The 16770-nt window shown below is 42.4% G+C and overlaps 1 protein-coding gene across 5 annotated transcripts in view; it reads right to left on the bottom strand.

Moving 5' to 3' along the window:
- Positions 1 to 16770, bottom strand: part of ELF1 (E74 like ETS transcription factor 1) — a 222084-nt gene that overhangs the window by 44395 nt on the left and 160919 nt on the right. For 4 of the 5 annotated variants that reach the window (XM_073614221.1, XM_073614222.1, XM_073614220.1 and 1 more), the window contains one exon: positions 4336 to 4622. In XM_073614221.1, the coding sequence (XP_073470322.1) occupies positions 4336 to 4407 (72 nt within the window). In that variant the 5' untranslated portion in view covers positions 4408 to 4622. Of the gene's footprint in view, positions 1 to 4335; positions 4623 to 4907; positions 5005 to 16770 lie in introns of those variants that run through there. The other variant, XM_073614225.1, reaches the window with a different exon arrangement.

Genomic DNA, 16770 nt, shown 5'->3' with positions numbered 1-16770 from the left:
GATAACTTACCGCACAGTTTTATGCGGTATTTAAGGCATACTACAGAACGATAACGCATGCAAAATTTTAAGGAGCGTTTCTTTGTGAATTGTACAGTTTTGTTTTTTTTTCCGGAATGTTGTGCATTATTTTACCACATACTCAGATGCGGTAAAATATTGCTTTGTGAATTGTGCCCATAGACCACTAATGCTTTTTAGAGACAAGTGGACCCCTTAAAACTTTCAAAAATAGCCATGATGGTACACGTAGCACTGCTCACGACCAATAAAATAGACATATATGGTATCTTTTTAGTAGAAAAAAATTAAAAATAAAAAGGCAATCTGATATTTTTCTTCTGAATTTAGTCAATTTAATTTAAATTTAGTCAAGTACAAATGCCTATACCAATATTCTGTTCAAGTACAAAAGGCAGCAAAAGACAGCTAAACACTCTGGGAAGACACATATTGGCTATTGACTGCACAGACATGCAAGATCGGTGAATCATTAGTCTGCAAAAAAAGCCAGAAATGTTATGAAACGCCCACTCAGCAGTGACGTGGGCTTATCACCTGAGCATTGCAAAGACTAACAAAGGCTCATAAAGTGGATGGGCCAGAGTTTTGGGTGTGTCAAGGTACAGATTACATATTGCCCTTGGTCAGCAAGCAGATCAGTCACTGCTTTATCTGTTTGCTCTAAACCAACTTTGGGAGGCGTCTGCCCAGCTCCCAGGTGACATTTGTTATGAGCACACATCTTCATTAGCATTTCAGATTACTGGCTCCTGAACCCAATTAAGGGGTCAGAAATACCATTCTGCTGTCACGGTTTAAACAAAATACAGTTTTAAAAAAATACAAATCAAAAAAACCAAAGTCTTCCTTCATAATTGCTGCCTTCACTTTTTTCAGTCATGATCCTACGGGTGACAACTGTTCATTAAAAATGCATCTTGGCTCGTAATGTAGCTGGAACATTTTATATTTAATTATGCAAGAAAGCAATGATGAGCAGTTAGCCATGTTTCAACATTTATTAGCTTGGTGATGGCAGAAGAAAGAGATGATTTCTGAATGGCTGCACATTGCTGCCTGGCTTTGTATCATGCCAGCATGTCTATGTGCTCTGCAGACACTGTAGATTATGGAGGAGCAAAAGTCTAGAGGCCAAGATACTCCAATAAAAGCCATTCTTCCCTCTGAGATCAGTTACCAGTGAGGTGCCTGTTGCAGTAAATCTACAACAAGGGTGCTCAACCCGTGGCCCGCAGAGCCCTCTGATGTGGCCCGCGACCTCTAACCAGTGAAGCGCATGCTCGGGGATGAAACCCGTTGATCGTGATCTACGCTTGCCTTCCCACCAGCCCAGAGCATCAGACTGCAGTGAGGGGGCACAGGCAGCAGATGTCCACAGAGGGAGCAGGAGCCGCATAGGTCGATGCTTCCTCTGTAGCGCCAGCTCCTGTTCCAGGCGGAGTGATACCAACTGCGCTCTGCCTCTAATCCGTTCTAGCAGCCTGGAGAACAATGCCAGCAGCAGCTGCTAGAGGAAAAGAAGGTCAGTGCATTAAACAACACAGCACAGCTAACCCATAGGAAAGTCGCAGGTTCCCTGTGCTGGTAAACTGCAGCGCATCAGTGTGAAAACAGCCTTATAGGGGGATCAGGACAGTAAGGGATCGTATATATTCGTGGTTTCGGGAGCGGTAGAACCTCATAGTTCATACGTGTTTTTAGCACACACCCCTAAACACTGGTGTATTATCAGGAGTCGCAATGGTGGGCTCCTTTTTACATTCTGTTTTACACTTGGACAGGAAGGGCGGCATATATTGGAACCAATCCTCTTTATTTTCCTCCTGCAACCATGGAAATAGACAGAGCCCTGTTAAAATGTAAACAAAGTCAGTGTTCACACTAGCGTCATCCACTCTTTCTTTTTGAGATTGTGAATAAACAGTGGGTAAACATCCAATGGGGACTGGTCTCACAGAAAATGATGATCCTGGTCGTTGTTTGAAATCTTCATAATGCTACTCAAAATAAAACAAATGTGAAATCCTGAACAATTTAATTTCATTGTGGCCTGGGAGCTGTTACCAGAACCATTTAACCTTTTCACGACTGTGATTTAGCCAAATGACGACCAGTCGCACATTTTCAGGAGGGCGTCTATTGATCGCGGTTCGGGAGCACACTGTGATCTCTGTGTCCTTCGGACACAGCGGATCACAGATCGGGACAAAGAGCCAATCACAGTGGTTCTTTACCATGTGACCAGCTGTGTCCAATCACAGCTGATCACAGTGTAAACAGGATTTGCCGGTTATCGGCAGTCCTCTCCTCACGTGCAGTCAGTGCGCATCAGTGTCGCTAATCAGTGCCCATCAGTGTTGCCTGTCAAAGATGCCCATCAGTGCACCCTCATCAGTGCACAATAGTGAAGGAGAAAAATGACTTATTCACAAAATTTTATAACAGAAACGAAAAAAAAAAAACTTTTTTTTTTTTCAAATCTTTCAGTCTTTACGTTTGTTTAGCAAAACAAACAAACAAAAAAAAACCCAGTGGCGATTAAATACCATCAAAAGAAAGCTCCATCTGTCTAAAAGAAAAAAAAAAAAGTGCAGTGTTGCTTGACTGTGCAATTGTCATTCAAAGTGCAACAGAGCTGAAAGCTGAAAATTGGCCCAGGCAGGAAGGGGGTAAAATTGCCCAGTAGGCAAGTGGTTAAGTGGCCCTCGCTCTTCAAAAGGTTTAACACCCCTGATCTACAAGCTTACCAATTACCGCTGATTCCTGTCAACTGATCACCCATGATGCTTAACCTATCCACACCAGGACCAGGATATAGATAAATGCTCTCCATATCTGATTAGTGGCACTTCTGTCAGGGAGGCACAAAAGACACCATATCATTCAGAGATTGGAGATGTAGCAATTGCAAAACCACATTTGACATCAAAGAGGTCCTGCTGTCATCCTATATTGTGGGTCAAGAATGATTATACTGTAAGGTTTCTTTTATACTTGCAGTCAGGATGCAGTAAAAACAAGCAGTTGAGACATATTTTTACATCCCTTGACTACTCGTGACAAAGGCAGCCAGACTGGGCTGCATACATGCCAAAAAATTATCCTATCTGTCAGGATCAGCGGGCAGTATCACCATTGAATACGACTCATTCAAGTAAATAGGGTCATACTGCACCCACATGTAATTCATGTGGTTGTAGCACGGCAGTGAAGGAATGACATATTGTCTTCTCACTGCCTGTAAAATGCCTCTAAAAAGTAATCCACCATGGATTGCTTTTTGGATGGGTGGCAAGGGCTGTTGTTGCCAAAGGCCCCCAAGTTATATAGCTAAATGTGACTCAGTTCACACAATGGCAGGACATTGTGGCCCAGTGGTCGAATCCGTTTGCAGTGTTTGAGCCAGGGTTGCCTATTTTTTCTATATGTTTCATCTGGCAGAGTGACTACTTCGGAGACAGAACATTACCCGCAAACTTTACTACTTAGGACAAAGGTGCGAATGTGGTCCCAGAGATTGAGAAGCTCAACTGGATTTTCTCAACCAGTCACTATTTTGTATTATAAAGCTCCAGTCTACGGCAATCTATATTTTTATAGTCCACTCCCTGTGTACTGTGAAGATTTCTTTTTTATTTTAACATTCATTTCAGGTTTTCTACCGTAAAAATGGAGAGAAAATGATGACATGACCACATCTTGGAAAAAATGACCATACTTAGTTTTTTACCATGCTCTGCACTAAGGTGGAGCCAGCACATCAGCAGACGAGTTATCCTCCATATTTATTACTGCCTCTGTAAAAGTGTACAATACAGCTCACATTATCATCCAATACAATAAGAAGTATGGCAAGCCAGTTGTACTCACTGAGAAATCATTGCATTCACAGAGAGAGCAACACAACAACTTGTAGTACATTGATATCTGCAGTTCCTAAACAGGATTCAGTGTGCACAGGCAGAGGATATGACGTTTTACTCATCCAGATGAAATTGGCTCTATAGAAGTCATATGCACCACAAAGTGGCAAAGCAGCTGTGAATGAGACCCCCTTAATCTCAGGAGGCATGTTTAAAGACAGTCAGTGGGTCTTGTGGAACACTGGCCCTCTGCAGAGAGGAAGTGTTTTGCAATGCTCTTCAATAAAACATTGGAGGCACACAGTGGAGAGGTGGGGGAAACTGAAGAGCTGCAAAGTTTTTCTCCAAGTACCAAGGGCAAAAGCAGATGAGATAAAACAGGTGAGGTTGGAAATTTGCTTTAAGGCGGGTGTTGCTCAGAAAACAAATCTGTATTAGCGTCACCTACCTGATTCTCGTCGTCCATGACATTGCTTGCAAATTCAAAGACCAGTTCAGTCGGTTGCACGGCAGTGGCCATCCTAGTGCGTCCCCTTCCCACAACTCCTCATGAGAAGTATGGGTCACCTTACTTTTGTTTTAGAAGGCAACAAGCAGCAATATGGACAGTGTGGGTCTTTAAGTGCTTCTTTAAGCTATTGTAGCTTACATAAATATTCCACTTTTCTTGACTTTTTACGTTAAATGAAGACAAATACTTTTCTTAAAGTGCTCTTTTCATGGGATTGTCAGGACCTGCAAGATATCAAAACAGAAACAAAAAACTTAATGATATTTAATGGTAGTGCTACAAACAAGGTCAGCAACCTTCATTATGAAGACTTACTAGGACAAATAGTGGGAATACAATTCAATCAACCCCACAAGATACAGTCACCTTCCCTATAAGTAATCACATTTTCTACAATTAAGAGATTCAGTTCATTTTCAATGCTTACATTAGCAAAAAAAAAAAAAAAAATTTGTTTGCAACCTAACATTAGAAAGGAATGGTAGTTAAAGAGCACATTTAAAGAGAACCTGAGAATGTCATGCATAACATCACGAGTCAATAAAACTGATAACAAAACCATGAGTTCTCAGCATTTGTCCCTCTGACATTTTCAGGTCTTGTCTGCACTGTAAATACATTCTTATCTGAAGAACAAGCTTGTGAACTACAGGAAGGAAACAAGCAATGACCACGTCACGGCAAACGCGAACATGCAAAGATCTGCACACCACAGCCACCCCACCCAGACACACTGTGAAAAAAAAAAAAAAAAAGTGCAGAATGGAAACAGCTGTACTGGTAAGAGTATGACTGGAATCCCCCTGCTCTGGCTGTTGTGAAAGAAGCAACTCAGAGGAAGGCTCTGGAAAGAGATAGAGGGAGAAGAGGGAGGGATGGGGGAGAGACAGCCAGAGGTGCATACACAGGGCATGCAGACACCTCCTCCATTAAAATATAATGATAAAAGCAATCAGCTCACTCGGTGCCACCTTCCCCATTTTGTATTACAAGACAGTCTGCTTTTATACAGGCAGATCACGGGCAGCCCAATATGCTAACATTTGGCTAACCTAACAGATATGTGAACCTCCAATTCTGCAAGGATCATTGGAAGCAGTTCTGCAAAGACCTCATATGTGGCCCCATACTCTTATCTAGGGGAGAGTTATTGCCCACCACAGTTTTCAGTGGTCAACACAGGGGACAATTATTGGTTGAGGCCTAAAGCCTGGGTTCACACTGCCGCGACTTTGAATCCGACATCCCTGCGCCACATCATTGTGGCTTGTTTATGACTTCTTTAAACAGTAAGTCGGATTGAAGTCACACCAAAAGTAGTGCAGGAACCTTTTTCTAAGTAGGAGCGTCTTGAGTCGCACCAATTAGAAAGGTTCCATTGCAGCGAATGGAGCATGACTTGTCATGCGACTTTAAACTCTTGAGTCGCATGACAAGTTGCGGCAGTGTGAACCAGGCCTAAAAGGACCTGTCTGTGGTAATAATATGCAATGTAAATACATAGAACGTGCAAGTAGCTGTTTTACACCTCGTTTACCAAAGGGAGTGAACATTACAAGGAATTATAGCTGTAAGTAATGGCTGCAAAATATGCATAAAGTTCACATTCATACTTTAGGAATTTAAAGGCCAACTTGACTGAAAATGTCAGTGTCAAGCGAGTGACACGATGCACACACTGGCTGGCTCTAGGGTGACAATGACAAGAATTGCCAACCGAAGGTCAATGAGCCACACCTCTTGTGCTCAAAAAAATCTCACTAGCCTAAAATATTCATTACAAAGTAGATGGAAAGTTACTATTTGGCGTGAATTTAAACAAAACATTAAAAGCGATATAAAAGCTTAAAGATGCTATTAAAACAGAGGTATAATATAACCAATAGGAACAATTACATAATAATTAAAAAAACAAAAAAAACAAAAACACACACAACCGCTTTTCTAAGAGGAGCTTAAAATATATGCAACAATGAAAGCAAACTTATTTTATTTGCTTCTATTTTAGTTAAATATACTATTGAAAGCTTTAGGTTATAATTGTTCAATAAATGAAAAAAAAAAAAAAAAACCTGTTGATGCCCTGTGTCTGTGCACTCTGCTGCTTCTGACTGCTATTCTATGAGATTCGGAGTGGTGCTATCACTATTGTGCTGCTCACTGTTCTCCTTGCTGGAGGCTCTGACATAAGGAAGCAAACTCCAGCCTCTACCAAGATGGCCATCTGGGGACTGAACCTCTGCCTGCCTTTTTTGGTCACAGCTTCAAAAAAGCTCAACTCTCATGCTGCAGTGCAATTCACTTTGTTTATGCTTGGGGGGGGGGGGGGGAGGAGAAGCGGGTACCTGCTTATGACAGCTACCCACTTCTGGTCAGATGTACCATGGCGATCTAAGCTGGAAGTTCACCCCCCCCCCTACTTCCCCCGCAGTCTTCTTGGACACATCACAGGTACCAGAAGACTGCGGGACCATTCACATGCACAGTAGGAAACTGGTTGTGAAGCTGCAAGGCTTTTTTGGGGGGGGGGGGGCCTGGAGCGCCTCTTTAAATCGGTTACATTAGCATTTTTTTTAGCATATTTCTTTAAAGCGGAGTTCCACCCAAAATTGGAACTTCCGCTCATTTGTCTCCACACCACCTCCAGCGCCACATTTGGCACCTTTCGGGGGGGGGGGGGATGACTTCAGCAACTCAGCTCCCTCCTCCCCCCGCTGCCAGACCTCACTACCGGATTCCCTTACCGGCATGGGTGGCAGCAGCACCCGACAGCTGATGGGAACATGCCGACATCACTGGACTCGAGGACAGGTAAGTGTCCAATTATTAAAAGTCAACAGCTGCAGTATTTGTAGCTGCTGGCTTTTCATTTCTGCCGATGTGGGCGGACCTCCGCTTTAAGTAGCTTCTACTTTTAAAACAATATTACGCTTTTTAATTTGATCTAAGGTTATTTATAGATTTTTAGGTAATCAATGACTGCTGATTGATTTGCAAACAAGAGACTTAATAAAGCTGTAGTTTTCCATGCAAATATCATTTGTAATGTAGCTCCAGCTGGCAATTCTGTCACATCTTGAAGCTTATTCAACTGTGCAAATTTACAATGACAATAACGACAAAAGGAGTTAGCCAATACCAAATGCAATGCTGAAAAACTTTAGTAAAGCAGGTAAAGAAAAAGCTTAGGCTAAATTTAATTCAAGTTTAGAGGGCACTGAGACCCCATCATTAGACTGTGTCAATAATGAAAGGGAGAGCTAGCAATTCATCCAATATCTCATGTAAACACACCCTCCACCCAGCTGTGTGTGCAGACGCTCTGACAGCAGGAACTAATGGAGAATTACAGGCAGCTTGGGAATGAGATCACAGATCTCCATGACCTCACCACACAAGGGCCTGCATTCACCAAGATAAACAGGCATGTAAAAGAGACACACTACAACTGAAGCCTAAATGACCCACCAGATATGAATGGAAAATATTTACCTGTGTTTTCATTGTTTAAACGTTAAAAATCCCACCTAACCTGAAGCCAGAAACACAGATATGCAAATGTAAAGTGCAGTGTATCGAAATCTGCTACTACATCTAAACATTCCTCTCCCCCCCAGACTGTCAATGCTGTAGTCCAAAGATTCCTGTGCTCCTTCATCCAGAATGGGGGCACTCCAATACAGGAGGTGTATTACTGGCCAGTTCATCAGGTAAAAACAAAAAGGGGGAAAAAAGCCTAAAGAAAGAAGAATTTGGTAAGCTGCCATATATATATATAACACACACACACACAGCATCTCACAAAAGTGAGTACACCCCTCAAATTTCTGTAAATATTTTGTTATATCTTTTCATGACAACCCCGGTGTCATGGTCATGTGTCTCATTAATGTTACAAGGTCTCAGGTGTGAGTGGGGAGCAGGTGTGTTAAATTGGGTGTTATCGCTCTCACTCTCTCATACTGGTCACTGGAAGTTCAACATGGCACCTCATGGCAAAAACTCTGAGCTGCAGCATGGTGGCCAAGACCATACAGCGGTTTAACAGGACAGATTCCACTCAGAACAGGCCTCTCCATGGTCGACCAAAGAAGTTGAGTGCATGTGCTCAGCGTCATATCCAGAGGTTGTCTTTGGGAAATAGATGTATGAGTGCTGCCAGCATTGCTGCAGGGGTTGAAGGGGGGGGGGGGGGGGGGGATCAGCCTGTCAGTGCTCAGACCATACACCGCACCCTGAATTAAATTGGTCTGCATGGCTGTCATCCCAGAAGGAAGCCTCTTCTAAAGATGATGCGCAAGAAAGCATGCAAACAGTTTGCTGAAGACAAGCAGTCTAAGGACATGGATTACTGGAACCATGTCCTGTGGTCTGATGAGACCAAGATAAACTTATTTGGTTCAGATGGTGTCAAGCGTGTGTGGCGGCAACCAGGTGAGGAGTACAAAGACAAGTGTGTCTTGCCTACAGTCAAGCATGGTGGTGGGAGTGTCATGGTCTGGGGCTGCATGAGTGCTGCCGGCACTGGGGAGCTACAGTTCATTGAGGGAACCATGAATGCCTACATGTACTGTGAGATACTGAAGCAGAGCATGATCCCCTCCCTTCGGAGACGGGGCCGCAGGGCAGTATTTCAACATGATAACGACCCCAAACACACCTCCAAGATGACCACTGCCTTGCTAAAGAAGCTGAGGGTAAAGGTGATGGACTGGCCAATCATGTCTCCAGACCTAAACACTATTAAGGGTTGGGGCATCCTCAAAATGGAAGGTGCAAGAGCGCAAGGTCTCTAACATCCACCAGCTCCATGATGTCGTCATGGAGGAGTGGAAGAGGACTGTGAAGCTCTGGTGAACTCCATGCGCAAGAGGATTAAGGCAGTGCTGGAAAATAATGGTGGCCACACAAAATATTGACACTTTGGGCCCAATTTAGATATTTTCACTTAGGGGTGTACTCACTTTTGTTGCCAGCAGTTTAGACATTAATGGCTGTGTGTTGAGTTATTTTGAGGGGACAGCAAATTTACACTGTTATACAAGCTGTACACTCACTACTTTACATTGTAGCAAAGTGTAATTCCTTCAGTGTTGTCACATGAAAAGATATAATAAAATATTTACAAAAACATGAAGGGTGTACTCACTTTTGTGACATACTGTATATGATATATATTATATATACACACACATTATATATATATATATATATATATATATATATATATATATATATATATATATATATATATATATATATATATATATATATACACACACACATACATACATACACACACGGTATATTAGGGTTTAATATTGCATTAGGGTGGATAGAGGAATCTGCTCGTTTTTTTTTTTTTCTTCCAGCAGCCAGCCTATGTTTTATGGCCAGTGTTGTAGTGTATTTGTATTGTAATTTGAAATGACAACTGTACTGATTAAAACAAAAATCGTATGATCTGGTATCGTACGAGAAAAGTGTTGTGCTTGTCCCATCGGATAATTTCGCATGAATTGTTGTGATCAGCTCTCGAATGCTGAGTACTAACGATCAGATAATCGTATGATCGCTTTGAAAGCGGTATTTTTCCTATGATTTTCTGATCATGTGTATGGGCCATGAGGCTGCCTAGAGACATGACATGATCAGCACTAGGTCCAGCCAGTAACAGTCAATTCAGACAACAACCGTACAATATTATCCTGGCAATAGATGGATCGAAGTTTGGGCGTTTGGCGGGGACTGGCTGAATTTCATCTCATCTATGGCCATTCCAGCTTGAAAGAAGTTGATTGCACAACGGACTTGTGTCAAACGGGAATATTGGAAATTTGTCACTTGACCGGCAGCGATAATAGTGTATTCTGACAGCAAAGGAGTCCCCACTGTCAGAATACAATCGCACAGTGAAGAGGATTCATTGCTTGTGTGGATGAGGAATCTGTTGGTCTTTATGCAGTCTGCTGGCCAAGTTATTTAAAAAAAAAAAAAAAAAAACCCCGACCCAGCCAGCCTTACCTCCTCTTTGTACGCAAGAACCGAACAGCTGAGTTAGATTTTCTCAGCTGATCACTATTGTTTTTCCCAAAGAAAAGCCAGCTCCTAGGGTGCCTGCTGAGTTCTCTCCTCTCTATGTACAAGCTTATCCTTGTGATCCACACCTGCATGTTTAAAGTGACCTTATTAATAATAGGAGAACGCAATGCCAATAGCGCACGCTTGTAAAAGAACGTATTAAAACACCCTTCTGATGGTCAGAAAGTCCATTCCTCTGTCTCTTGCAGAGCTACTAGTGCCACCAGTGTTCTTCCAGGTGTGTCAGACAGCGTGTCCCCTGCTGGGCCTTGTTGTTCCTCTCAATGACTGTTATGTCCCTACTGCGACCTTCATCCAGCAGTGGCTTTTTACTTTTTCTACTTTGTGCTCTAAGACCATTAGCTCTTTTGCATTGCACAATTCACAAGAAATGAACGTACTGCTTCCCTGTTCACTGGAAACTGCTAACCCATCATTCCTGTGTTAGTTATGAGATGAGTCGATAATGAAGTCAGTATGTCTGAGAGGGTGGGGGGCGAACAATCAGGTGACCTTATTTTTACACACATCATCCTGTCAACTCGGCAGCACACCAAACAACAATGCAGAAGAAGACTACGGTATAACACATTAAAAATATGCATGTAAAACTAATGTTATATTTCCTATAGTAATGCCAAGCAAAACTACAACTGTCAACAATTATATCATACAGATGTTAAAGATTTTTTTTTTTTTTTTTAATTGTTACAAATAAAAATACAGCACTTGGTCCTGTTCTGACTGGTGGCCCCATTGTCAGAACGGCCCCCTGCTGCCAGAGACCAGAGCTGTCAATCACAATGCCATCAACTTTCTTGCGGTGTTGGGCTGGTTTTCCCTCATCTGACAACCATGCTGCTTAGAAACAAAGTGATAAATTTCAACAAGGCCAAGTGCTATATGCACTTCAAGTGATTGTAAAGGACTAGTGTTTTTTAAACGAGTTATAATCATCTGCTCTGTGCAATGCCTACTCCAAGTATGCCATCCATTTAGAGAGCTGTGCTCATGCGCGGAAGTGACATCATTGCGGCTCAACCATTTAAATGGCCGGAGCCCGCGAACCTGAAAGGAAGATCAGGTGAAGATGGCAGTCCTGTCAGTGATGACAGCGTGCTGCTGGGGGGCTTCCTTGTAAGGGGGGGTCTTTCATAACGTTCTAGATGCAATGCATACTAGCGCGCATTATGCCATGGACTTGCAGGGGGAAGTTATTTTATTTTATTATTTAGAGCAAGGGTGCAAGCCCAGATCGCTGATTTCCGAGCCGCCCTCCTAGAGCATCAGTGTTCTGAATGGAGCCGGTGCTAGAGGAAGCAAGGCTGCAGAGGCAGCAGAGCCACATAAGCCGATGCTTCTTGTATAACACCGGCTCCTGTCACAGGCGGAGTGATATCAATTGGACTCCACCTGGGACAGCAACAGCTAGCGAGGGAGATTCCTGAATGGAAGATTATTATTAAAGGTCAGTTTATATTATAAAATCACAGTGTATATATGGGCAGCTCTCTTCTGCAGTGGTTACTAGGCTGTTACTACAGTGCACCTGCGAGTTACCTGCAGTGAACCTTATGCCGGCCATACACGGTTCGAATTTCGTAAGAATTTTCTTTCGAAAATCGTATGAAAGAATTTTAGTATGAATTTCGCACCATTAGTGGGCTGCAACAAGGGACGATTTTCGTGCGGCAATCAAATTTGAGGAAACGGACATGTTGGAAATTTTTAGAAAAATGAACGATTTTCTAATCAATCATGGGAGAATCGTGCGAGAAATGTAATAAGAAAAGAAAATTTACGGAGAGAAAAGAAGATTCCCGGCCACGAAAATTATTTTCTGTAGCAACATGCAGTGAAATTGAAGGCTTGGTCGGCCGAATTTCAAAAATCAATGGTGGCATAATCGGATCACAAAAAAAAAAAAACAAACTTTCTGATTTTGAAAAGAAAATTAGTTCGAAATTCGACCGTGTATGGCCTGCTATAGACTTCTAATACTACGTACTGTTTTGGTACACTTTCAGAAAGTGTCACCACACCTGCATCCTATAATGGAAGACTATGGAAAATTGCAGCTAACCCACAGGAAAGCCACAGGTTCACTGTGTAAACCAGTAGCACATCAGTGTGAAAGCAGCTTTTAGGCCACTTTAACAAGATCAGTCCGATCGGGTCTGCCTGTCCATTTTTCAGACGGACCCAATTGGACCCTCCATTCACCTTTATGGAGCGGCAGATGTAAATTGACTTGTGACCGCTTACACCTGCCTACCTCCAATCCGATCCGCAAAAAAAAAAAAAAAAAAAAAAATAAAAAACACACAGAAGGGGTTTCGTCTGGGTGTATCGGATCAGAGGGCCCATAGAGTAGAGTGGGCAGAGTGGATACGGATCTGTCATCTGCCCGATCCGCTCATTGTGGCCCGCGACCGTTTACCAAGTCGCTTATCAAAAAAGTTGGGCACCCCTGATTTAGAGCCTTTACTATCGCTTTAATAGCCATTGACTAAGGCATATTAATACCTGTTGCCCATGCATCAAAATGCATGTTATATTGTTATATGCATTTTTATGTGTTGCCATTGAGTTCTATGAGCCTCCCAATGCAATAAACACAGAGAAAAATTTAACATGTTGTGTTTTTAAAAACACACTGCATCGCTGGAATGGGAGCTGGCACTAACTTTATGCAGAACAATGACTCATGCGGTTTAGCACGTTGGAACACATGCATTATTTGCAACAGTGTAAATGGGCTTCTAAAACTGAAATTTCAGACAGATTGAGGCCGGGTTCACACCTATGCGACTTAGATGCGGATTTCTCCTCATCCAATTTGCATAGCAGGAGAATGTGACTGGCTCCCTATGGAGCCGGTTCACATATCTCTGTTGCGGCTGCGGAGCGCACTGCACAGAAACGCTTTGCATCTTTGGCTCCATTTCAGGGCCGAATTCAGGCATAGAATCAGCCCTGATTCGTCCCTGAAACGGGGAACAGGGATGCACAGCGCTCCTGTGCGGTCCGCAGCGGGTTATAGTGGGAACCCAGCCTAAAAAGGAAAGCTACCACATTGTTACTTATACTCACCAGGTGGATGCAGCATTAATCTGATGCTGCATCTGTCCCCTGCCGCCTTTGCACTGAAGCTAATTGCTCAATACTTACCTCCGCTCTGAGCAGAGAGCAGCGACGGTCAGTAACTGACTCTCTGCTCTGCCTCTCCAGTGCTCACTGGAGTGCTTGGCTGTGGAGGGGAGGGAGCAGCTGGCTCAGACTCTCAGCCGGTTCAGGCATCTGGGAGGATTCCAGCTGTAAAGTTGGGATCTTTCCCCAGCCTGGACCAGCTGAGTGACATCAGCGGGCTTTATTCTGCTGTTGGCTGAAAATGGGTCACAGAAGTGCAGAATGAACTGCACTCCTGGGATCCATAGGAGAAGTAGGGCCAAAAAAGCTTTGGCTATTCTTCTCTTTTAATGCAGTGGACAGTGAGGGTGCTTTTATGTTCAGGATTGGTTTCAGTGCGATTTTGGTTCCGTGCAGTTCAGGTGCAAATTTTTAAAGTGTATGACACTGAAAATTGCACCTGAACTGGACCCGACTCTCTTTAAAATTGCACTGTTGTCGGCCCGCACATATGTAAACCGGATTCATAGAATGCCAGTTTGATTTGCATGACGTGAACCAAATGCGGTTCAAAACACATCCAATTCACATATATGTGAACCGGGGCTAAGGCCAGCCATACACAGAGCAAATTTCTTACTGCAACCACGGGTTGCAGTCGTTCCCGCCTGGGAGAAAACAGTGATTATTGCTGGCAGCTATAGCAGCTGCTAGTGATAATCGCAGGTAAAACCCAGAATGCTGGTCGTACCCAAGTTGATCGATCAATCAACTTGGTACATTCAGCCTGCCCATACACAGCTCGGATCTTGGCCGGTTCTTGCTGAACCAGCTGACATTCGGACCGTATATGGCCTGCCTGACAGTCTGGTCAGAGTAACTGAGCCTGGTTTTATTTCAGCAGTTAGTAAGGGTATTAATTGCATTTGTCTGAAACAGAGACAGCAAATAGTGGGCAAAACTACAAATCTGTAAATGAAATACCCTCATAAAAATATTTAACATCAAATAAAAATATGAAAGTAAACTCAATAACTACTTTCATATAAACTTTACAATGATTCAAACTGTGAAACTGTACTGTACTGGATCGACAAATAAAGATATGGAGTTTGCATGTTCTCCCTGTGCCTGCGTGGGTTTCCTCCGGGTACTCTGGTTTCGTCCCACACTCCAAAGACATGCTGGTAGGTTGATCGGATCCTGTCTAAATTGGCCCTAGTATGTGTATGTATGAATGGGAGTTAGGGACCTTAGGTTGTAAGCTCCTTGAGGGTAGGGACTGATGTGAAATTACAATATATATGTAAGGTGCTGCGTAAATTGACAGCGGTATATAAGTACCTGTAATAAATAAATAACACGACAGGCTCTATTTACATGAAAACAAGCTAGAAGCAATTTTTTTCAGCACTATGAAAATTTCTTTTAGTGGACAATCTACTTATGACTCGTATACCATGTACATGCAATATAAATATTCTACAAGGTGCACAGACATGAAAAAATAAAGTAACTGGTGAGTCCTATATTAAGAGAATAGGGCAAAAGCAATAAAATGTTAATCTGAGGAAAAGTGAATAGAGAAGATATACAAAAATAAAGAAGATATTTTTAAATTGCATTTTTTTTTATAGCAGCCAGATAACATCATGCTCCACAATGTCTATTCCGGCTAATAACAGCAAATCACAACCACATGAAGATTCATATAACTAAAGTTCTTCCGTATGTATTTATAAAGAAGTAGCATATAACTGGGGACATTAAATGAGAAAAAAATTGCAGCTGCCTGTCTTACATTTTGCTGTAGACAGCTTGGCACTGCCCAGATCATGCTTGTTAAGTAATTTGGGCATTTAGTCAGTCCTTAACTGTCGTAAAGTCCAGATACTGCACAATTCCAACTGTGCTGATCAGGTCATGAATAGGTTCCGCCATCTAAAATCAGCCAGATTTGTCATAGGTTTCACAAGCCTTCAAAGGCAATGAGGGCACATCAGTTTTCTCAAACTCTTTGACATACGGCAGCTCCCTAAGTCATAAAATGGCATTAGCAATTCCACTATGTACTAACATAAATGCTTGAGTTACCTGCTCTGAACAAGTTACGCAGCATTCAACAGATATATGCCAGAAAAAAAATCAACCTGTACAAGCAGTCCAGAAGAACTGGCTAAGTGTGTGACTGATCTGTTATCTGAGGGTGCCTATGTGGTTCTGGGTCCAACATCACTTGGCAGAGCCAGCAGCATGACACAAATTATCTTTTTTTAGCTGTCTGTAAGAGGGGCATTGGTCCCAATGACAACTAATTTAGGGGACATTCTCTCCCACTGATCTCCAATAAATTAATTTTAGCAAGAGTTCTTCGAGACCTACAAATATTTTTAGGGTTCCTCTGATGTACAAAGGCTACTCTAATCTGAAGGTGACCAAAACATTATCATCTCAAAATTAGCCAGACTAGCAACGTACATGTTCTGTACATGGATATCTATTGGGAAACCTCAAGAGTAAACAGATGCACTTGCAATTGAAGAACCACTTATTGCAAACTAGGAGCCAATGAGCAGGTCTTAAAAGTCAACAAAGATGTACATATCTTGAGAACTACAGAAAATGGGGGTTGGGTACTAGTTGTCTTTTTTTCTGATTGGTTACATGGCTCTTGGATGTGTCTAGCTTTGTAACGCTCACATCTGGCAGATACTATAATCCATTGGCTGGATCGTGCTTCAAAATGAAGGCAGAAGGTATAAGACAATCTGATAGACATGCATGCTCATAAGCTGGCCATGGACATTCTGCAATATGGTGGTCTATCATACACTTACCAACCAACCACCAGGAAACTCTCCTATTAGCCCACAAAGTCAGCTGAAGTGAATGAAGGAGGAAATAAGAAGAAAAAAAAGAGTGAACAAACCGCTCCTGGCACCACCTTATCTTGAGGAAAACCATAGAAAAAAAAAAAAAAGAAGGATAGTCAAACCTCTTTGATCAGTTTGTTGCAAGATGGTGGATTCACACACTGGACCACTCTATATGACATATGAATGACTTTGTATCCAGAGCAGTTAAAGTGGCAGAAAGTCACTTATTTGATGTTTACCTATAGGGTAAGCCTAAAATAAGGCTTAGCTATAGATACAGTCATTA

This window comes from Aquarana catesbeiana, linkage group LG02 (genome assembly GCF_042186555.1).
Source record: "Aquarana catesbeiana isolate 2022-GZ linkage group LG02, ASM4218655v1, whole genome shotgun sequence".
Taxonomy (NCBI): domain Eukaryota; kingdom Metazoa; phylum Chordata; class Amphibia; order Anura; family Ranidae; genus Aquarana; species Aquarana catesbeiana.
This window is presented reverse-complemented; position numbering and strand designations above follow the sequence as displayed.